Raw genomic sequence first — 25,240 nt, 5'->3', positions numbered from 1 at the left:
GGTTTCAAACACAGGAGAAATGAAGGTAAATAAATACCGGTTATTTTCTCTTGGTTCTGTTCCGTTTTAATCAGCAAAGTTGCTGCCGTGTTAAAAGGCACTGTTCGGAAAGAATCTGTTCAGGTACATACATGTACATTTACAGTACAAAATCGTTCTGTACATGCAGTAAATATCTAATTTTTCAACATGGATATCTGCGGCTTATAGCCCGGTGCGGCTTGTATATCTTTTTTTTTTAATTTTTTTTTTAAAATAGAGCGGATGCGGCTTATATACAGGTGCGCTCTATAGTCCAGAAAATACGGTACCTTTGTAAAAGTTTTGCAAATGTTGCAGTCAGCATTTAAAATGCTAACTTAAAGTTTTTGTACAAGTTTCAGTTGATTAAACTGTCATATTATTAAATGTGTCTGCTTTTGTAATAAAAAAGTACTGAAAGAAAAAGCAAACACAGCATTGCGATTTTCTTATCCATCCATTAAAAAAAAATCCCTCCCTCCTGACTGAAAATTTTTTTTGCTCACCCGGTGGACAGGAAACGGATTTTTTTTAAGGATGGCCTTGGATTCAAACATTGTGACTGCATTCTGATTGTCACATAGTTACAAGTTTATCCGATCCTTATATTGTGTTCTGAGTGTATGAATGCCTGTCAAGGAAAAGAAATGAAGTATTTCTACTAGAATAGTGTTTTCTGGTGAATGTTTACAAGAACAATAAGTTACATTAAATTATATAGTTTTTTTTTTCAAAAGAGCACGTTTTTGCGTGACTTTAGATTTGGTCTTAATTTTTTTTTTGGAACATGGTCTTAAAAAGTCTTAAATTTAACTTGGACAAACCTGTAGACACCCTGATATACACGTGGCTCTCGGTTAACTAAAACGACAACGAATAAATGACAGTGCGGTCATAAACTCAAACAAAATAATTTACAGATTATTTGCATAGTTTTCACAGAAGAACCGTCCTGAAGGCGCTCGCGAAAGCTGCGAGAGATTTGCGTTGTTTTACTTCCAGAGGAAGCGAGTTCCATAGTTTTGTAGCACTGAACGCAAACATTTTGTCACCAAAAGACCAATTAAAAAACACGATAGGTGTTCGCACGTTGAGCGTTTCTCCCATAGACCTCCGCGAAGTTGACAAATCTTGGGACGGAATGGCGCGATATCAGGTTCCTTTTGTTCTGAACAAGACTGCTCATCACCCAGAGAATAATCCAAAGCCATGGTGAAGCATGGTGGTGGCAGCATCGTTGTCCTATGGAGCTGCTTCTCTTTAGCTGGGACTGCAGCTCTGGTCAAGATGGATATGGATGGCTCCAAATACCAGTCTGGTTTGGCCCAGAAGATGAAGAGAACATTTTAACCTTCCACAGTGCTCGAAAAACCGCATGTCCGATATATGTGCAAGGACGAGTAAAACTTTTAATGGTAATCGTCCGATCAGACGACAGAAGTTAGTGCAGGCAGCCTAAGCAACAACTGCTCTGTGATGCAAGTCTGAACGGTCAGTCTGCATGGATGCAAATGGCGCGCCTTTTGGCGGATGCAGCCTTTTTCACGGCTGTCTGGGGGACTTGTGTGAATCGCGCAGATCCGATGAGTTTTTTTTTTTTTTTTGGGGGGGGGGGGGCGTTGGAGTGTCTGATTATAATTTCATCAAAGTAAATTCTGTATTAAAATTACTAAATAAGCAAATTCCGTTACAGTCCATGAAACATCGGAAGTATAAGTATGAGAAGAAAACAGTAAATCAAAAAGCTGCACACGTAAAGCCAATTACGTAACTTACGTTGGACTGATGGAAATCCTTGCGCGTGCAGTGAAGTGCAGCCAGCAGCAGATAATGGCGTGCAGCCAATAGAGATCTTGCAGTCACGTGACCGGAAAGTACACAGCCGCCATCTTGTCGGTAAAAAACACCGCTGAATACTGCTGCACTCGTGTACAGAATGGATCAATTTCAACCGACGGACTACACGGCTCTAATGAACAGATAACTAGATATATGTCTAAAATGAACGATCTACAGATTAGTGACCCTTATGGCTTTCCGGACGGAGTTTTCACGACCGTGTCAGTGGATGTTGAACTGCCAGCGGAATACCCAGACGTGTATAATTACCTCATTAACTTTCCCTCGCTGTTCAGTGGTGAAGCACTGCGTGCTTATAAATCTCTGGACAGTTATCTTTACAGAAATTCAGGATTTGTCAGCGACTCAGATGTGGCATCTTGTAAACAAGAAAATAACAATCCTCATTGGACGGGTAAGTCACTTAAGTATTGAGTACTAATACTATTTATATCAGTATCTAATATAGCACTGACCAGCCGATAATAGAATAGAATAAGGTAATTCCAGCTGTAATTCCAAATCGTCCGTCTTGTTTACCATGGATCTGGCGTTGGAGAGGTAGCGGCTTAGCAGTGGAGGTTTGAGTGGCTGTTTTCTGAGCTTAGTCAACAGGCCGGCTCTGCAGCCTCGCTTTTGCTTCCGCTCCCAACGCCGCCTCCTTCGCTTTGCTTCCGATAACAATCCACGGAGACCCCGCTGGTCTCGCTATCTCATCCGGAATGTTGTGCATGCGATGGAAATCGCTACAAACCGTCATTTTCTGCTGGAAACCCATGTCCAGTAAGTCCATACGGTTGTAGTGGATATTGAAGTCCGGTACAGACGAACAACACGCAAAAATACGCACAAAAAACACAAAAAACGTGCACAGGTAGGGAGAGCTTGTAGCCACAGCCGTTGTAGTAGAATTGTATATAGTAGGGTTTTCCAGAAGAAAAGGTAGAAGCAGAAGTAGAACGAGAAGTAGAAGGCGGAAATATGGCGTTTGACCGACAAGATGGCGTCTGTCACAATCTGGATCGGCTGAGACGTCACATGCAAGTGCTCCATTGGCTTTGCGTGCGCAGCTTTCTGATTTACTGTTTTCTTCTCATACTTCCTATGTTTCATGGACTGTAACGGCATTTGCTTATTTAGTCATTTTAATACAGAATTTACTTTGATGAAATTATAATCAGACACTCCAACGCCGCCCCCCCCCCCCCCCCCCCCCCCCAAAAAAAAAAAAAAAAAAACCTCATCGGATCTGCGTGATTCACACAAATCCTCCAGACAGCCGTGAAAAAGGCGGCATCCGCCAAAAGGCGCACCGTTTGCATCCATGGTCTGGCAGTAGCATATTTCAATAATTGTTGTTGTTGTTGTTATTCTGCAAAGTGAATCATGCATCGTGATGTCTGACTCCTCAAAACAAACTTCACCTGTGTCTATTGAAAATCTTGTTTTCCTGGACTGGTTCCAGTCTAAAGTGAATCCTACCAGGTGTCAGAGACGTGGGCTGTATGCTCACTCTGTGCTAACAGAGCAGGGAACGAGTCTAAAGTAGCTCGTCTCGTTTCACAGGAAATGCGTGAAGTTTTATTCATTCACACGACAATATATAAAAGTACAAAAAATATTTTGAGTAAACCGTTCAAATTTCCTTGTTTTTGCTTATAATTCGTCAAAGTATGCGTGTGTTCGAGTGTACTGGAAAAGCTCGGCTCAGAGGGGTTCACCTAATGATGTAATTTTACCGATTGGCTAAGGGCAGCGAGGGTCAAGGACCTCGTGTGTCAGCAGTGCGGTTGAAGCAGGCAGGTGTCAAACTTGGAACTTTTATATCACTATTGGAGTGAATAATAAACGATATCACTGAATAATGTTCCTTAACTCTAACCAGTGTGTGTGTGTGTGTGTGTGTGTGTGTATATATATGTGTGTATATATATATATATATATATATATATATATATATATATATAAATAAAAAAAGATTTTTTAATTGCTTTTGATGGTTTCGTATATTTCATAATATTTTTATTTTCTAAATATTTATCAACATACCACCATTGTGGCACGGGAGCCTGTGATTGGTGGACAGCTGACAAAGGGTGTCTCCCATTGGTTGTAAATCGTGACATAAAAATCGTAAACACGTACGAGACCCGCTGATTGGCTGTTCACATACGGAAGCCAAGTGGAGATGTCCGGCGTCTGTTGCTGCTGTTTGAAGAAAACTACAGCTAAAAAAAGTTCTACTCCTGGATTATTTGGATAATCTTATACGGAAATTAGAGTTTATTAGCGGTTTTGATCTGTACAAAATTCCTCGAAACGACTGGAGTGACCGTGCTGATTTGTGGCCTAGCATTAGCTACATGTTGGAATATACGTTCTTTTCCCTGAACAGTCCCGACACAGAAGAACAGTTTAAAAAAAAAATACAGAAGAAAGAAAACCTGTGTGTGAAGACTTTTTCCCAACATCAGCTTTTGGGAACAGAAGATTGCGAAAGCATTTACTCTCAGAGGGCTCCGACTAGAGCCCTGCACTCCCGCGGGAGACTTGCGGGACCCGCCGCAAAGCAGTGCGGCGCGGGACAAATTTTGAAAGCTCATTGCGGGAGCGGGAGTGCACATATGCGGCGCGGGCGGGAGCGGTGATAAGCTGCAGTCCCGCTAACTAAAAATGTGTTTGAAATAAAATTTATAAATTATTAATTTATGTCTATCACATATAATTTGTGCTGGATATTTTATTTGGCATTAATAAAAACATTTTAAGATGCCTAAATTTGCAGAGAGAGTCAGATTGCCAGAGGAATGGCATCTTAAATTTGCCATTGATCACCCTAACGGGAAGTCCTTTGATCACTCTAATGACCTGCAGTTCACACTCAGCTAGCAAGAGAACCATGAATGAAATGATTTACTGCTTGCGTTAGTCTATAATAATAATAATAATAATAATAATAATAATTATTCAAACTAACTATAATAATAAAAATAACTATAATAATAATTAGTGCTGTCAGACGATTAAAATATTTAATTGCGAATCACACATTTTTATCATATGAGAAACCATTGTAATTCTCTGATCAGCATAAAAAAGTGAATGGGCTTGCTTTGTACCAATGGTGTGGTTTTTTTATTTTTATTGCAAAGCAGAGCTAGTAAGAGAAGTGAATTGATTTACTGCTTGCGTTAGTCTACAACTTTAGTCAGAGAGACAGGTTACACAGTGACAGTAGGCTTGACTCAATGCTATCCCAGAAATCCTTCCTGTAATATGCAAATTTGGCTGTCCAATCAGAGGCGGCCAAATTTGCATATTACAGGAAGTATTTCTGGGATAGCATTGAGTCAAGCCTACCGTCACTGTGTAACATGCCTCTCTGACTAAAGTTGTAGACTAACTCAAGCAGTAAATCAATTCACTTCTCTTACTAGCTCTGCTTTGCAGTAAAAAACAAAACAAAAAAAAACAACCCCACACACACCACCATTGGTACAAAGCAAGCCCATTCACTTTTTTATGCTGATCAGAGAATTACAATGGTTTTTCATATGATAAAAATGTGTGATTTGCGATTAAATATTTTAATCACTTGACAGCACGAATTATTATTAGAGACAGTACATGCTGAATTCAGAAACAAGGTAAATAATAACGTGAGCTGTAGATATTTATGCTCAAATCCACTCAAAGTGGGGGCGAGGCACCATCACGCTGTGTCAAGACAAGAACTTTCCTGAGAAATAACGCGAACGTCTGCATCATGCGGGATTTGCGGGCGGGAGCGGTACAAAATATGGCAGGCGCGGGCGGGAGCGGGACTGAAATCATAATTTTTTTGTGGGCGGGAGCGGGACTGAAAATCATAATTCTTTGCGGGCGTGGGCGGGAGTGGGACTGCACAATGGGAGCGGGACTGAAAAATCCGACCCGCGCAGACCTCTAGCTCCGACCTAAACTGTAGGCTAGATGCTGTCCCCACCCCTCCATGTCTCGACAACCCCAGGGACATGTAGTTACAGAGCTGTTTACACTCTATCATTTATACAGTGATGCTTATTATTGCTAAAACAATATCTGAAGTGTTATTTATAAAATAACAAATTATTTTTTTTCCCCCAGTGCGTTTTTCATCAAATCCTGCGCTCTGATTGGCTGGCGTGCGGGTCCGTATCCTACGGCATGGACCCCGGTTACAGACCCTGGTTACAGACCTCTGGCGACTCACTCGTTCACAACAACAAACATAGTCGCAATTTTTGTCAACATTTATTTTCGCAATTCTCAGGAGAATAGCATTAATTTTACAGCATGGATAGCGATAACGACAGTGTTCACAGTGAAAGCGAGTTTTACTACCCTGAGGAAGAAGAAATAAAATAAAACATTTCAGGAGAAAGCTAAAAACCTCTAACTGTTGCTAACGCCGAGCAAAAACATGGCTGAATCCTGAATGACTCAATTTTGTATAAATAGGGGACTACATAGGCAGCAAAATGTAGTGTTTTTCCTGCCATGGAAGTGCACTTGTATACCGAGGAGGAAGCCATTTGCATTACAGCCGTGAATGAGGATTCAAAATGGCGGCTCGGCTCGGTTTTCCCTTTCGGGCGCTCTCGTTTTCTGTTAGAATTTGGACCGCAAAAAAAATAAATACGTTATTTACCAGCTGGGAGGTCCGTATGGTGAAATACCGTGATCTCGGCCTTGAATACTGACTTCAGCCCAGAGGGCCTCGCTCAGTACTTTCAAGACCTCAGTCACGGTATTTCACCATACGGACCTCCCAGCTGGTAAATAACGTATTTATTTTTTTCGCGGTCCAAATCCTGCGCTCTGATTGGCTGCCGAGTAGGTCCGTATCCTACGATACGGACCCCGGTTATGGACCTCTGGCGACTCACTCGTTCACAACAACAACAAACATTGTAGAATTTTTCTGTCAACATTTATCTTTTTTTTTTTTTTTATAAGATTTATGATTTTTATCAAAAATCTTATAAATTTCTGCCAGCATTTCTCAGGAGAACAGCATTAATTTTACAGCATGGATAGCGATAACGACAGTGTTCACAGTGAAAGCGAGTTTTACTACCCTGAGGAAGAAGAAATAAAAGAAAACATTTCAGGAGAAATAAATCCTGACTTGTCCCCTAAAAACCTCTAACTTGCTAACGCCGAGCAAAAACATGGCTGAATCCTGAATGACTCAATTTTGTATAAATAGGGGACTACATAGGCGGCAAAATGCAGTCTTTTTCCTGCCATGGAAGTGCACTTGTATACCGAGGAGGAAGCCATTTGCATTACAGCCGTGAATGAGGATTCAAAATGGCGGCTCGGCTCGGTTTTCCCTTTCGGGCGCTCTCGTTTTCTGTTAGAATTTGGTAAAGAAAAAAATAAATTAGTGCTGTCAAGTGATTAAAATATTTAATCGCGATTAATGTCGTGACAGTCATAGTTAACTCGCGATTAATCGCAATTTAATCGCACATTTTTGTCACATAAAGGACCATTGTAATTCTCTTATCAGCATAAAAAAGTGAATGGGCTTGCTTTGTACCAATTTATTTTTTTTTATTTTTATTTTTTATTGCAAAGCATAACACGTCTTGACACAGCCACTGCAAAGTAAAACCTAAGCCGAGCACCGGCGCGGGGCTAGCAAGAGAACCATGAGTGAAATGATCTACTGTTTGAGTTAGTCTACAACTTTAATCAGAGAGACAGGTTACACAGTGACGGTAGGCTTGACATGCTTGATTATAATATAAAGTACACTATTATATTAAGTTATAAGTTGTTCGTTGATAAATATTGCATTGAATCTGATCTTTACTGTTTCAGCTCACTTAACACATTTTGTACTTTTACACTTTCTGCCTGTTGATGCGTCGCGCTGTCCAATCAGAGGCGGCCAAATTTGCATATTACAGGAAGGATTTCTGGGATAGCATTGAGTTTACAGTTCAGAGGGATCTGGCTTCTTTAGACGCTGTCTTCTTAAAACTGAATAAATATTTAAAAAGAGCCAAATTAGCCAGTCTTTTGAACGGCTCTTTTCAAAGAACGGATCACAAAGATGCGGATCCCATCAAAGAGCCATAAATCCCATCTCTACTAGCGCGCCCTGCCCACGCTGGTTCTTGGGGGGAGGGGCATTACAGTCTAGCTGCTATCGTTTTTCTAAGCAAAGTCTCTGTTCCAAGTTCCTGGCAGTTTCAAAAGCTTATGAAAAACCTACATCATGTCACAGAGCGTTAATCTCGCGATAAAAAAATTATCGCCGTTAAAATTGAGTCAAGTTAACGCGTTGTTAACGCAACATTTTTGACAGCACTAAAATAAAATAAATATATTATTTACCAGCTTAAGGTCGGTCCGGGGCGGCACGGTGGTGTAGTGGTTAGCACTGTCGCCTCACAGCAAGAAGGTCCTGGGTTCGAGCCCCGGGGCCGGCAAGGGCCTTTCTGTGTGGAGTTTGCATGTTCTCCCCGTGTCCGCGTGGGTTTCCTCCGGGTGCTCCGGTTTCCCCCACAGTCCAAAGACATGCAGGTTAGGTTAACTGGTGACTCTAAATTGACCGTAGGTGTGAATGTGAGTGTGAATGGTTGTCTGTGTCTATGTGTCAGCCCTGTGATGACCTGGCGACTTGTCCAGGGTGTACCCCGCCTTTCGCCCATAGTCAGCTGGGATAGGCTCCAGCTTGCCTGCGACCCTGTAGAAGGATAAAGCGGCTAGAGATAATGAGATGAGATGAGAAGGTCGGTCCGTATGGTGAAATACCGTGACCTCGGCCTTGAATACTGACCTCAGCCCAGAGGGCCTCGCTCAGTACTTTCAAGACCTCGGTCACGGTATTTCACCATACGAACCTCCCAGCTGGTCAATAACACACATACCGTATTTTCCGGACTATACGTCGCTCCGGAGTTTAAGTCGCATCAGCCAAAAAATGCATTATGAAGACGAAAAAAACATATATACGTCGCACCGGACTACAAGTCGCACTTTTTTGAAGGGTTATTCTATCCATAGAATCTGAGATTGTATCTGATAAGCGGCGCGTGGTTACTGCGCGACTGCATTGTTTATTTAATAAACGAACAGCTGAGCAGTGATAACGCGCCCTTTGCCCTGTAAGTAGCCTAGTCTGATTATTTTAAATATCTACTACTATCTTTAATACTATCACTATCGTTATTACTAATAGCCTATATTATTATTATTATAACTAATATTAGTAGCCTATTACTGATGCATTAATCAGTTTGCTTTTAGATTATTTTTACCGGTAGGGCTTATTATCGCCCCATGGCGCTTTCATCTGTTATTAAAGCTGTAGTCATCATCGAGGAGTGTCATTCTTCATTTTTGTCGAATTTTATTTCATCAAATCAGAGGTCAAGTAGGCTATACCTAGGTATATCATCTCCAAAGACAACCGTCTAGTGAAAAAAAAACAACAACCGCTTTTAAATCCCCTACTTAAATCCTTAAAAAGAGTAATTTAACTCATGTCTTGTGTGATCTGATCTCCAATGGTGAAATAAACCGGTTGTGATATGAGTAGTCTGTTATTTTAGAAGATAAATTTAATATATAATTTAATATATAGCCTAATAAAAATAATATTCTATAACATATCACGACATATTACTGTCTGTAACTGTTCGTCACTAAAGCGTTTTCTAAGATCATAATGTCTGATATTATTTTTTTTTACACACACAATAAGCGCGTGTGCGTAAAGTTATAGTAAACCACCCCCCACCTTTTTTTTTTTGAGTCACCGGACCCACCCACCTCCTGCGTTCCGGGACCTCCCACTTCACAAATTAAGCACTGCCTAAAATCATTACATAACTTATTTAAATAACTATAGCCCTATCATTAATAATAAAACACAGGTCAATCAAGTTTATCAAGCTGGCGATTTCACTCCAAATCAGCAAATCCATTGAATTCCTCATCCTCGGTGTCGCTTCTGAACAACTTTGCCAACTCCAGCGGCAGACGAAGCGCCGTTTCCTCTTCTTCTGCGTGGCTGTCGTCAGACTCGGCATCAGCTCCAGTTATTCCGCGGTGAAAAAAAAAAAAAAAAAACATATATACGTCGCACCGGAGTATAAGTCGCATGGCTAGCCGAACCATGAAAAAAAGTGCGACTTATAGTCCGAAAAATACGGTAATCTTGCTCTAGACTTTCAAACAATATTGTAAGATTTTATTTTAGTTTTATCTAATAGTGGATGGTACAATAATTACAAACGCTAACAGAATCAGCACATTCCAGTTGTAGCTGTAGTCGTATAGTAACTATAATCATTCTTGTAATAAATAATAGTTTCAATAAATGGTTAATGTTCAGTTCCCTCTTCATTTATTCTCGATTCAAAGGCACACCTGAGTCACACAGGTTGATCAGTGTGTAACGGACAATAACAATTTTATCCAAAATAGTTTTTCCTGCCTGAGTCGATTTATTTCCATTTATTTCCATGTGTGCAGCTGTTGTAAAGTTCAGTGTGTTTGTGTAGAACTCTGTCGAACTGTGGGTTCATTTCTACACTCTGGTTCCACAGTGACATTTTGTACAGGACTGGGTTCCTATGATAACAGAAACAAAGCTCCAGCATTATTATTATTATTATTATTCAAAACTCTCCACAGCTTAATATACCCCAAATTATTAATTCCTCTGCTCCTAGAACTTCTTTCTTTCTGAATGTGTCTGCATATATTGGTGTTATGGTTTTGTGGGTTTATGAGAATTATGCTGCTTCACCTATTTATTTAAAAAAAAAAACTCAACTGCATTCTGTTCTCTCCAAACTCCACTCGGATACTCGGGACAGTCTCCTCAACCCTGAGTTCAGCAAGTGCTCTCAAATCAAAAGCTGAAAAGTTGCAGCTTTACCCCGACTCTTACAAAACGCGCACACTTTGAGAGACTCCTTCCATAAATGTTCAGTAAACGTCTCCTTACAGGGCAATTCCATGTAAATGTCAACCTCACCATGCAAAAATAAAGCAGCATGTATTACATCAAAACCACTCCCAGAGATATCACCTAGGCCTGTATTTTACAGATGTGAATACGTTGAACCAATTTGTAACCAACCTAATATGTCACTGTCAGTCTTTCTTTCTTATAATGTAAAACCCAAGCTAAAATCAACTTTGATCATGTACAATTCTATATTATTGCCACAAGCCACAGAAATGTATGCTAAAATCCACAAAACAGCAAAACAATAGCCATCCTAAATATTATTTAAGAACTTTGATAGTTTTAGCTGATATTTAGAGAGTTTTTCAAAGGGTTATGGTGGTTAAATTGCTGATTTTCTAAACATATGCCATGTCTATTTCAGACGCGTCACATCCATAACGTAATTTCGTCACATCCATAACGCTGACTTTTCCTTCCGAAACTCTGCATGAAATACAAAATATTTTAAACAAAGATTTTTTAATATTCACCTTGGACCCCTCTATCAAATGGATATCTCCATTTCGACATTAGGTTTACAATTTCACAGAGTTTGATAAAAATGTACAGTCACCCAAGAAAAGTGATACTTTTTCTGTCACATCCATAACGCATCTTTTATTGGCGTTTTCTGGCATGCCCTAGATGTACTATGGGAATTGTTCTTGTTCTATCACTTCTCCAGTATGGTACAGCCTTAAAATATGCAACACCTGTTTAAATACTGGGAGACAATACAACATGCACTGGGTCATTTGTTGCCATTTTGAGTTCAAGTGTCACGTCCATAACGCTGGAATTGCTCTACAGAAAGGTCAACGATGATGCGCTTTTCTTTTGCTCGTTTCAACTTTTTAAGCAACCTCTGATTTGCTGCTTCACTTCTTGTCAGAGAAACGAGTCGGCACCTTCCGACCAATCAGAATCGAGAATTTAACAGTACTGTGGAATACAGAAGAGTCATCACCATGAACATTTGATTCTTTTGACAGAGTCTTAAGGTGATGATACACGGGGCAATTAATTAGAGCAACAGCCAATCAGATAAGAGCAAATATGTTGCCAGGGAGACAGACGCTGCAAAGATGGGGACGCACATTTCCAGCTGTCACTTTTGTCTTGGCTTCAGCCTTTATTTATTTGGCTCGAGTAAGAATCACTTCTGGAATAAAACTGAATCAATCCTCCGGTCAAAAGATAATTTGACATTATTTTAACATTTATACGTCAAAAAACCTCTCTTTAAATCTCTAAAAATGCTCCTAACCTCAATCACATGCTATAACTAATAACTGACACATACATCACAAAAACATCGTTTAATTCTCATCTCCACAAAAAAGACAAAAGGGCGTGGGCCAGGAGATGCTGCTGAGGAGGACAAGGGCGCAGCAGAGCTCCTAAAAGACTTTTTTTTTAACACATCCTGAAGTTTGTACCGTTTCGCCCTCGGGTTCCACAAGTCGTCGTGCTCTGGATGTGAATTAGATCAGATGATAAGTTCAGCAATCTCTATTACAGCTCACAAAAAAAGAAAATCATGAGCAGTCCATCACTTTTAACTTGACGCGAGAGAGCTAACGTTATCCCTACGTAGCTAGCGATAACTTTCAGCTAACTATGTGAGCAAAAACCACCGCTAATTAGCTAAATCCCATTCAATCTCTATGGAGCGGCGATTATCTAACGGCAGTTTACACTTAGCTTTTTTTTTTTTTAAATCGATGTCTTAATTCCAACCTGAGCATAAAATATATGTCTTAGTTTTCTAAGTGTTTGATGAGGTAAATTCACCACTTTAGGTACAAGTTATCTCTCTTTTTTTTTTTTTTTTCTCGCTCCACTGCCGGAGACGCCGCCATCTTTGCTGAAAATTTCAGAAGCTCTCACTCGGTGGTCATGTGACTCGCTGCTAGCATTCTGATTGCATGATCTTAATAATAAAAAGTTGCCCAAAATGATCAAAATTGTTCAGATAGAAATGATGTTGCCCAATCTCGATGGGAAAGTGTCGAAACGCAATTGCCCGGCAACATCGCCCAAAAAGTTGCCCCGTGTATCATCGGCCTAATAGAAAGGAGTCTCAAAAGGCAGGACGTTCGACTGAAGACATCTTCTAAGGACGATCATTTGGAATGACCTTTTAGGATAGCATTTATGGTCATGTGTGATGTCGGGACACCCTGTAACTAAACCAAAGAGTTGGCTAACAGACGCTTCACAAATCATATCAAATAAATTTATGAGCATGGATCCTGACTCACCAGACAGGACCATGAGCACACCAGGAAGTCAGGTTGTTAACCGGGTAATTCGAAGCAAGACGGCACGACACGGGATGCAAATATTTTACCGCAGGCGACATTGGAGTACGTTTTGCTCAAACGGATATCATTTCATTCTTGAAATAAGCAAAGGAATGCATTTTTACAAAAACATCTGCATGTCAAACCCAAAAATTACACTTGTTTTCCAAAGTGTAGTTGATTCCATCTGGTTTTAATCATGAGACACTTGCTTGTAGGGATGGATTGCCATGCCGTAGCCATAGTAACCATTTATGAACCACCTTCTCCCTTTCACTGTACAGCATTGAACACACCAATCCCTGTACTTGATGCCATGTTCTATCTCCGCCCATTCTTCTGACTCCCTGTAATGGTATTGGATACAGAGATGATACCGGATACTAAATACAGTGACGTCACGACTGTGCTTTAAACCTGCGGCAAAATCGAAATTCTTTCTCTCTAGTGGTGGGTTTCAACGTATGAAAGAGACGCCGTTGCATCTGTGCTACAGAAGAACAGAGAACGAGCTATTGATACCAAACCTTTAGCCAAAGTTCAATGTATCTGATCTTCGCATACTTGTAATAATAACTGAATCGGTCAGTTACTGCAGCCCACGCAGTATTTTAAAAGAGAAAAGGCGACCGGATCCCTTTTCCCTTTCACAACGTCGACGAACTACAAACAAGATTCCTTCCAGATCATCGGACGACCAGCGGGACACCAAAGATCTTCAGCTGACGAGCTGTGAAAGTAAAAGGAACAGAACTGTTTTCTCCCTGGACCTGCACTCCGCGCTGTCTTCGGATAACAGACGGCGCACTTTCAGTTGCCAAGCAAGAGTGATCTCAACTAAGGCTGGCATCCGGGCAATCGTTAGTCTTAGTTGTGGCTCGTTAATGTGAAGAGTGTGTTGTTTGTTTGAATTCATTCATGGTTTAAATGTACGCATTTTGATTCACATGAAAGTCGGTCTTCGACCACGTGTTTTGATTTGCTTTGTTTACTATCCGTATTTAGTTAGGTCGTGCATGCGTTCTCTCTCTCACTGCCATCCTCCTTGTTGTGTGCCTGCACACACCCTCTCTCCCTAGCTCCTCCTCATCTCGTTAGTGTGCAGCTGCGTACACATACAGACACACAAACACGTGATTTCCCCCTCACATTTTAACATCCACTCGCCCCGACACCGTAAACTTGGATTTTGCTTATTACTTCTGATCACCATTAGTGCCTTAGTTATCATATGCACAATTGATTATTACCTGTATACATCGTATCACCATTTATATTGAATTATTCCTTGGCTGCACCGGCTAGTGGTAGCGTGTCCGCCTCTCGATCGGGAGATCGTGAGTTCTATTCACGGTCGGGTCATACTAAAGACCATCATAAAAATGGTACCTACTACCATCTGGCAAGGCACGCTGCAATACAGATGTGAGTGGGGAGTTAAACTCTCGTGGTTACCAGAGGACATGCTACCCTGTAACCCTAGCTATGTAATAGGCGAGAGGCCGAGGGCTGCGGAAACAGAGATTGGCACCACACGGCGCGGGAAGGACTTTAACTTTTTTATTCCTTGGCTGCTATTGTTGCTATATCTGATCAGCATTAGTTTGCTAATTTGTGTCCGCTATTTCAATAAATGGTATCTTTGGAATAAACTGTGTCCTGTCTATTGCTACAACATCCACTGAGTGCCAACCTCTGCCAAACAAGTATTCTAATTGCCTTCGGTTGTTATATGAATGTTATTGATCTAGAGTAAACGTATTACATTAGAGCTACAATACTCAAGAAAACTATAGCAACATCACCACTAAGTTCATCTCATCTCATTATCTCTAGCCGCTTTATCCTTCTACAGGGTCGCAGGCAAGCTGGAGCCTATCCCAGCTGACTACGGGCGAAAGGCGGGGTACACCCTGGACAAGTCGCCAGGTCATCACAGGGCTGACACATAGACACAGACAACCATTCACACTCACATTCACACCTACGCTCAATTTAGAGTCACCAGTTAACCTAACCTGCATGTCTTTGGACTGTGGGGGAAACCGGAACACCCGGAGGAAACCCACGCGGACACGGGGAGAACATGCAAACTCCACACAGAAAGGCCCTCGCCAGCCACGGGTCTCGAACCCGGACCTTCTTGCTGTGAGGCGACAGTGCTAACCACTACACCACCGTGCCACCCCTCACCACTAAGTTATTCCATTGATTTTAATAGTTTAGCTATAAACTATTAGACACTTGAAGTAATGATTAATGAAGAATTTATGAGACTGGTCCCTTTTTACATGAGACTGATTTGCTAAGCCTATTGCACCTACATGCTTCTAGCTCATAAATCACTATTAAAATATCACACCTTTAGAGCATTTTATTCAAACGATTTCCTCCTCTAGGGCTCTGAAGAAAGTCTCCTGGTTGTTTTTGGGCGTTCTTCTGATGACGCATGCTGTGAAGACATTCTACAGGTCCTGGGACTGGGAGTCGGAATACACCCTGTTCACCTCCGCCCTAAAAGTAGGAAAATCTTTAACCTGTCATAAAAAAAAAAAAGTTATATCTACTTTATGTTCTGTGGAAATGTTTTGATTTTTTTTTTTGTCTGAATTGCTTAAATAATACAGAAATGAGAACGAAAAAATATTTACCCTTTGGTGTCTTATTTGGATGTAGCTCAATAAGTAGGAACGGGCGAATCTTATTTAAAGATCCCATTTCCACTCAAAGACTCCATGCTAACTTGTACACGTCTACGTATTTCACCGAATCTGCTTGTCCACTGATAAATTTGGAAAGGATTTATTGAGGAAGTAAGTTGATTATCGCGTTAAGTCTCAGTCTCATCGCCTGAGGTAAAATTCGCATGCGAGCCTCATCATCCTCTTCTACACTACCGTTCAAAAGTTTGGGGTCACCCAGACAATTTAGTGTTTTCCATGAAAAGTCACACTTTTATTTACCGCCATAAGTTGTAAAATGAATCGAAAATATAGTCAAGACGAAACGAGGTTGAAGAAACGAGGTGTTATGGTCATGTGACCTACTAACGAGCAAGTGTGATGAGAATGGCCACGCCTCCTTCAGCATAGTAATGACTACAGCTGTTTTGCTTTAAATGTCTAGATTTCTTACCTCTCAGAACAATTTGTGTACGCGCGCACACATGGATGTTCAGACACTTTTTATAATATACACTACCGTTCAAAAGTTCGGGGTCACCCAGACAATTTTGTGTTTTCCATGAAAAGTCACACTTTTATTTACCACCATCTCATTATCTGTAGCCGCTTTATCCCGTTCTACAGGGTCGCAGGTAAGCTGGAGCCTATCCCAGCTGACTACGGGCGAAAGGCGGGGTACACCCTGGACAAGTCACCAGGTCATCACAGGGCTGACACATAGACACAGACAACCATTCACACTCACATTCACACCTACGCTCAATTTAGAGTCACCAGTTAACCTAACCTGCATGTCTTTGGACTGTGGGGGAAACCGGAGCACCCGGAGGAAACCCACGCGGACACGGGGAGAACATGCAAACTCCGCACAGAAAGGCCCTCGCCGGCCACGGGGCTCGAACCCGGACCTTCTTGCTGTGAGGTGACAGTGCTAACCACTACACCACCGTGCCGCCTATTTACCACCATAAGTTGTAAAATGAATAGAAAATATAGTCGAGACATTTTTCTGGCCATTTTGAGCATTTAATCGACCCCACAAATGTGATGCTCCAGAAACTCAATCTGCTCAAAGGAAGGTCAGTTTTATAGCTTCTCTAAAGAGCTCAACTGTTTTCAGCTGTGCTAACATGATTGTACAAGGGTTTTCTAATCATCCATTAGCCTTCTGAGGCAATGAGCAAACACATTGTACCATTAGAACACTGGAGTGAGAGTTGCTGGAAATGGGCCTCTATACACCTATGGAGATATTGCACCAAAAACCAGACATTTGCAGCTAGAATAGTCATTTACCACATTAGCAATGTATAGAGTGGATTTCTGATTAGTTTAAAGTGATCTTCATTGAAAAGAACAGTGCTTTTCTTTCAAAGATAAGGAAATTTCAAAGTGACCCCAAACTTTTGAACGGTAGTGTAACTGTTCATGCTAACATCTCAGTGGAGAAATAATCGTTACGAATTTCAATCATTTAAACGTTTAAAATCTTTGTCCTCGGTCGTCTGTGTAGACCGGGTAAGTGCTCTTTGTTTTGATGTTGATTAGACCGGACTGTACTGATTAGACCCGCGTTTACCGCTGGGTTCGTTTAACTGGGTCCTTATGCAATATGGTATCTGTAGACCAACGCCAAGGGTAAGGAAGTAAATAAATAAAAATGAATAAATACGTCTCCATGTTGTTTCTGGTGTGAAATGTGTGTTCTTAAAGTCAAGATATCAAAATGTTCCTGCCAGGAATGCACAGTTTTCCTCAAAACCTAATATTGAATTTGTTTTTTAAATGTATTTATTTAAGCGGCTTGTTGGAATTCAGCTGCAGCAGCCTCCGACAAGATTTTTCCCAGGCCCGTTCCTTCAGTACACTGAGGACATGGCAGCATCACAGAAGACCAAAAACCACACGCGAGAAAAACATGGTCTTGCTCAACCTCCATGAGAAGATCAGATCAGATCAGACAAAACTTTATTTATCCCCGAAGGGCAATTAGAATACTCAGTGCAGATCAGTTACCGTAAAACACCATCCAACTGTGACACAACCTGGGAAGCAAATAAAATACAGCTTGTACTTTTTCACCCGTACAGTGTACAAGAATGCAGCTGTTTTTATATTTATTTCAAGGTTCTGATTGCATAGTTGAATTCTGGGGTCAAAAATTTTTCTAGTTCTATTGCTGCTGGGGTTTGGAGATGTTTCTCTGCTGCGCGTGCGTGCACACCGTATATCCTGTGTGTGAACGTTTTGCCGAGGTAAAAAGCGTCCCACGTTTTACGATTATGGAGATCGCTGAAGCGAGCGAGCAACAATATCGCATCACGTGGCCACCGTGGGGCGTTTGAGCTACTTTTAACCAAAACAAGTCGGCATGGGCGAACATGGCAGAAAAGAAAAGGAGAGCCTGCTTAGTGAGTGCGACTGCAAGATAGAGCGAGGTTATTGCTGTGACGTGTCATTTTTCTGGACCGATAACTAAATCATTCTAGCTAGCCTTAGAATGCATGGGTTCGACTCCACGGTAGCGAGTCTGGAGTTTTACACAGAGTGTTTTGATCTTACAGAGAAAGAAACGAGAACACAAAAGCAGGAACAGAGAAAAGATCTACAACCCCGATTCCAAAAAATTGGGACAAAGTACAAATTGTAAATAAAAACGGAATGCAATAATTTACAAATCTCAAACACTGATATTGTATTCACAATAGAACATAGACAACATATCAAATGTCGAAAGTGAGGCATTTTGAAATTTCATGCCAAATATTGGCTCATTTGAAATTTCACGACAGCAACACATCTCAAAAAAGTTGGGACAGGGGCAATAAGAGGCTGGAAAAGTTAAAGGTACAAAAAAGGAACAGCTGGAGGACCAAATTGCAACTCATTAGGTCAATTGGCAATAGGTCATTAACATGACTGGGTATAAAAAGAGCATCTTGGAGTGGCAGCGGCTCTCAGAAGTAAAGATGGGAAGAGGATCACCAATCCCCCTAATTCTGCACCGACAAATAGTGGAGCAATATCAGAAAGGAGTTCGACAGTGTAAAATTGCAAAGAGTTTGAACATATCATCATCTACAGTGCATAATATCATCAAAAGATTCAGAGAATCTGGAAGAATCTCTGTGCGTAAGGGTCAAGGCCGGAAAACCATACTGGGTGCCCGTGATCTTCAGGCCCTTAGACGGCACTGCATCACATACAGGCATGCTTCTGTATTGGAAATCACAAAATGGGCTCAGGAATATTTCCAGAGAACATTATCTGTGAACACAATTCACCGTGCCATCCGCCGTTGCCAGCTAAAACTCTATAGTTCAAAGAAGAAGCCGTATCTAAACATGATCCAGAAGCGCAGACGTCTTCTCTGGGCCAAGGCTCATTTAAAATGGACTGTGGCAAAGTGGAAAACTGTTCTGTGGTCAGACGAATCAAAATTTGAAGTTCTTTATGGAAATCAGGGACGCTGTGTCATTCGGACTAAAGAGGAGAAGGACGACCCAAGTTGTTATCAGCGCTCAGTTCAGAAGCCTGCATCTCTGATGGTATGGGGTTGCATTAGTGCGTGTGGCATGGGCAGCTTACACATCTGGAAAGACACCATCAATGCTGAAAGGTATATCTAGGTTCTAGAGCAACATATGCTCCCATCCAGATGACGTCTCTTTCAGGGAAGACCTTGCATTTTCCAACATGACAATGCCAAACCACATACTGCATCAATTACAGCATCATGGCTGCGTAGAAGAAGGGTCCGGGTACTGAACTGGCCAGCCTGCAGTCCAGATCTTTCACCCATAGAAAACATTTGGCGCATCATAAAACGGAAGATACGACAAAAAAGACCTAATACAGTTGAGCAACTAGAATCCTACATTAGACAAGAATGGGTTAACATTCCTATCCCTAAACTTGAGCAACTTGTCTCCTCAGTCCCCAGACGTTTACAGACTGTTGTAAAGAGAAAAGGGGATGTCTCACAGTGGGAAACATGGCCTTGTCCCAACTTTTTTGAGATGTGTTTTTGTCATGAAATTTAAAACCACCTAATTTTTCTCTTTAAATGATACATTTTCTCAGTTTAAACATTTGATATGTCATCTATGTTCTATTCTGAATAAAATATGGAATTTTGAAACGTCCACATCGTTGCATTCTGTTTTTATTTACAATTTGTACTTTGTCCCAACTTTTTTGTAATCGGGGTTGTATTTATTCGTCTTTTTGTTTCACCCATCTATTCGCGAACATCTACTACAAATTACATCCCTGCGACTCAGAACTTTCCGAGTCAGTGTCGATGCAGAGTCACAATGTTTTCTGCACGTCGCCATCTTGGTGTGACACAGTTCCAGAGTTATGCTAATTAGTTAAAGCTCCTACCTCACGTTCAGGTGTTTCCTGTTTCCATAGGGCCGTACTGTTTACCTCAGCAGGGAGGAAACCAGTTCCATAACGGAGACCCTCAGGACATCAAAATGATCACATCCCATTCGTCCGCGTAATGTGGTTCTTGGCGGCAGGGGGACAGGAAAATGTCATGCATGATTTTAATAAATAAAGAAAACCCCCTGAAAATTTCCGATGACTTTGCGGTCAGCACCTGTGATGGTGGTGGTGGTGATAAGAATGGCGTCAAGTGCAATTGGGTCCATAAGTATTTGTTCAGTGATGCAATTTCCATAATTCTGGTTCTGTCCACTATCTCATTGGATTTGAAGTGAAGCCATCAAGATTGAAGTGTAGACTTTCAGCTTTAATTTAAGGCTTTAATAAAACTATAACCCTTAGCATTGGTTATTTATTTATTTATTTATTTATTTATTTTTTAAACATCGTCCATCCATTTTCACAGGCTTAAAAGTAATTGGACAAACTACCATACTTGTAAGCATCATCCTCGACTCGCAAGTGACGTCAAAGCAAAATAGAAACCCGGATGTCGGCCATGTTGGTGGAGATACAAATACGGGGTCAAGCGACATTCCATACTAAACATAATCCCGCGTGCGCAACTCTTTGTTTTTCCACTGCTTTAAGCGTTCTTTTAGCCGTGCTATATCTTTGTGCTGTATTATGGTCGTGGTCACTACAGTACTCGTGACCATGGCACGTTCCGATTTTTTAGAATTCCGTCCGTGATTCGGAAAGAGGGCGAGGAAACTCTGAGGCTTAGTACGGAGAAGAGACGAGCGCGGCTGAACAACATCAGCAGAGCTGATCTAACAGAGGCTAAAACCAAAACAGCTCGTGTTTGCAGTAGTCAGTTTATCTCAGGTGAGATTCTAAAGCTTTCTCGATAATATCATGGAAGAATTTTATTTCGTGTTGCTAGATTTTTGCTATAAAACGAGCGTTCTCTCTTGTCGCGGTTCACTTGGTCATTGTTATAATTTTAACACGTGTATTACCATTTCGCTTCTCGGAGTGCCAGCAAAATTATATGATAGAAACAATCCAGACTGGGCGCCCACTCAGAACACGGGCTGTGTTTTTCGTCCAAGGTCGGACTCGATTCTTCGGCAGCCGAACCAGATAGATAGAACGTGAAATCTGGGGACTCGGGTCAATAGAAGCGTCTTGTCTTCAGAAAAGTCTGACTTTTTAAAATAATATGAGTCAGAACTACATATATCTATCGAGTCTTTGTATCAGTTCTTTGCTCGAGCGTTCAAATCGTGGTGATGCTGAGAAAATTCAGCATTGTTGAATTTTCTTTCAGTGGCTGCCATCCTCGTCGCTTTGTACATCCACCATCATGGCGGACGCTCATGATGTAGCACGTTTTGATCACGTGGTTGCAAGTCATTTATTGTTAATACTTGGTTTCAGATCCTTTGTCGTGAATGACCATCCATGGACATCACACTGCAAAAAATGGCCTTTCAAAAATAAGAAATAAAAGATTAAAACAAAGCGTATTTGCTTGAATCAGGTGAAAAAGATCTGCCAATGGAACTAGTCAAATTTGACTTGGTAAGATTTCTTAAAGTAAGATGAAAACTCTAACCTGTTTTTAGATGAAATAATTCCAAAATAAGATTGGGGAAGTTTATTATGCGAGATCTGATCAACTCAAAATAATCAAAATAGTTCTTATAACAAGATCGTACTTCTTACATTTAGCCGTTCAAGTCATTTTTATTTATTTCATTTTAAGGCTATTTCACTTAAATTCATGACAAAGTCTTAGCAGTAAAACCTGAATTTAAGATAAATATACTAATATTAGGATTTTTAAATTCTACAACTAAGCATTGCTAGCTTAAAAGATTCTCCTTTTGTGACCTGTAATTAGTAAAATACTCTAGATATGAGTCCAGAGACTATCTTGAATCAAGTTGACGACACGTGTAGCATTGCAACAAGTTTATTTCAACGTTCAAACATTAAAACATCTCTTAAGATTCCACTTCCCCAGGACCTCAGGCACCAAAAAAAAAAAAGTCTACGCATTTTGACTTAGTGCTTACACAACGCCAAAGCAGCAGTGCATTTTGGGGGCACTGACTATTGAAATGTATGAATTGTAATGAAAGATTCAAAGATTTCAGTAAAGTTCATTTATTCCCAAAACAAGCATACTTTTTTTTTCTTGAAACAAGATGAACCGCATTTGACAAATGTCCAAAATGTACTTACTTGTTTAAAAAAAAACTTATTTTCGAAGGTGCTCCAAATAAGACTTTTTCAAGACATTTTGTCTATACAAGATTTTCAAGATGGACTGTCTAAAAACTAGCCTTTCTAGCTAAATGAGGTTTTGCTTGTTGGGCAATTATGTCTTATAATAAGGGTGGCTAGATGTTTTGACTTGAAAATACAGAGCCTAATCTAGGGCGCGTAATACGCGATGATACGCGTTTTTTATCTGTCTGTCGCACATCCACTTTTTGGGCGCGAGAGTGATGTTGCGTATCTATTCATTTTGTCGCGCATTTATAAGTAGAGAGCGTGTAGTCGCGTTTTACTGAATCTTGTGCGTATCAATTTGTCAGCACCAGCTAGCAAGCACTGCGGTAAATATAGCGTTGTTTACACACCAATCGGAAAGGACCGAAGTATTCCGAATGGTTTATTTAGCGGGTAAAACAGTTTTGTGAACTACGTATTATATCATTGGTCACTGAACCGGAAGACAGTGTATCTCAACCAATCGTGTGAAGTGTTTTAAAAATACCCAAAATCACATGGCATATCGTTCTGTCTCATCCAAACATAACATTCAGAGCCTCCAGGATTTCGCGATTTGCAACATCAACGCAAATTCAACCAATCCCCGTGAATTCAGGGCGGTGTTGCAATTCTATCCAATCACCGCAACTTTCCCGCAAATTTGACCAATCGTTGGCGTCGTCTTGTGGTGACGTCGACAAACTACCTTCCGCCTTACTTCCGTGTATACGTTCAAGAGAAGCAGCATGCGCGCAGTGTTGCCAGATTGGGCGGTTTTAAGTGCATTTTGGCGGGTTTTGAACATATTTAGGCTGGAAAACATCAGCAGTATCTGGCAACACTGCATGAATAGGCTTAAATTCTGTTACTGAAAGTGTGTTATGTTTACAGTGAAGCACTGTGTGCACTTTTTTTTTTACTTAAAAATTAATGGATGCCAACATTTTTGCCAAAATAGTATTTTATTTTCCATTGTTTAGGCAGCTTCAGCATCATACTGTGAGATTCTGTTCAAATTGTTTTTTTTTCTTCTATGAAGCCTGAGCCATTTATTTTATTAGTTTATAATTGTTGTTTAATTTAGTCTTCAGGAGAGACTGCCTGCACACAGTACTAGTATTAATAGTTTTTTTTTTTTTCTTACATGAAAGCTGAGGCATTTATATTATATTTTAAGGTAACTTCATGTTGTGCTGTGAGGTTCTCTGCACTTTAACTTTTGAACCAACAGGTGCATTTGGATAAGTAAAGCCTATTTTTCTGCATTTTTGTAGTCCTGGTAATCTTACACATTCTACATGATTGCTAGTTTTTTTTTTTAGTAATTTATTTAATTTTTCTTGTTGAAAGTTCAATTTAGTATTATGTTAATGATATTCTAAAAGTAAAGATTAATAAAACTGTTCTGTTTATAGATGTACTCTTGAAAATATCTACCAATGTCTCATTCATCTCATCTCATCATCTCTAGCCGCTTTATCCTTCTACAGGGTCGCAGGCAAGCTGGAGCCTATCCCAGCTGACTACGGGCGAAAGGCGGGGTACACCCTGGACAAGTCGCCAGGTCATCACAGGGCTGACACATAGACACAGACAACCATTCACACTCACACCTACGCTCAATTTAGAGTCACCAGTTAACCTAACCTGCATGTCTTTGGACTGTGGGGGAAACCGGAGCACCCGGAGGAAACCCACGCGGACACGGGGAGAACATGCAAACTCCACACAGAAAGGCCCTCGCCGGCCCCGGGGCTCGAACCCAGGACCTTCTTGCTGTGAGGCGACAGCGCTAACCACTACACCACCGTGCCGCCATCTACCAATGTATTACTTATTTTTCTGTCCCCACTAACTGGAACAAATGAGGGATATTTTTACCCATGTTAATATTTTCTGTCCCCTGTTTCTGCAACTACTGAGGGATCTGTCCTCTATTTTCAAATTCCTAGATTAGGCTCTGAAATAGACAAATAAACTTCCTAAGATTTTTATTTTTTGCAGTGCAACAAATGCTGATTTTCCTCCCTTGAGATGCTTTGCGGGGCGGCACGGTGGCGTAGTGGTTAGCGCTGTCGCCTCACAGCAAGAAGGTCCTGGGTTCGAGCCCCGGGGCCGGCGAGGGCCTTTCTGTGTGGAGTTTGCATGTTCTCCCCGTGTCCGCGTGGGTTTCCTCCGGGTGCTCCGGTTTCCCCCACAGTCCAAAGACATGCAGGTTAGGTTAACTGGTGACTCTAAATTGAGCGTAGGTGTGAGTGTGAATGGTTGTCTGTGTCTAAGTGTCAGCCCTGTGATGACCTGGCGACTTGTCCAGGGTGTACCCCGCCTTTCGCCCGTAGTCAGCTGGGATAGGCTCCAGCTTGCCTGCGACCCTGTAGAAGGATAAAGCGGCTAGAGATAATGAGATGAGATGAGATGCTTTGCCAGGCCTTTGCTACTTGTTTGTGGGTCCTTCTGCCTTCGTTTTGTATTTACTAAGTGAAAAAGCGGCTCAGTTGTGAAGACTGACTCGGCCATTGAAGAACATTCCATTTCTTTGCCTCAAGAAGCTTGTTGGTTGCGTTCGCTGTGTGTTTTGAGTCATTATTTATCTGTACTATGAAGTGCTGTCTTACCAGTTTGGCAGCATTTGATCGAATCTGAGCAGAAAATGTACCCCTCGACACCTCAGGCCTACCTCCCTAAGAGTGTTCTTGACTTGGTTAGATATTGTC

General features: G+C 41.1%; 1 protein-coding gene across 1 annotated transcript in view; it reads left to right on the top strand.

Annotated features, from left to right (window-relative positions):
* tmtc3 (transmembrane O-mannosyltransferase targeting cadherins 3) overlaps nucleotides 1–25,240 on the top strand; it is a 177,777-nt gene that overhangs the window by 120,451 nt on the left and 32,086 nt on the right. The window contains exon 9 of the mRNA XM_060928418.1: nucleotides 15,564–15,684. Within this exon, the coding sequence (XP_060784401.1) occupies nucleotides 15,564–15,684 (121 nt within the window). The remainder of the gene's footprint in view (nucleotides 1–15,563; nucleotides 15,685–25,240) is intronic.

The sequence above is a fragment of the Neoarius graeffei genome, chromosome 8 (genome assembly GCF_027579695.1).
Source record: "Neoarius graeffei isolate fNeoGra1 chromosome 8, fNeoGra1.pri, whole genome shotgun sequence".
NCBI classification, from domain to species: Eukaryota; Metazoa; Chordata; class Actinopteri; order Siluriformes; family Ariidae; genus Neoarius; species Neoarius graeffei.
The sequence above is the reverse complement of the archived record's forward strand: the minus strand, read 5'-3'. Positions and strand labels throughout refer to the sequence as shown.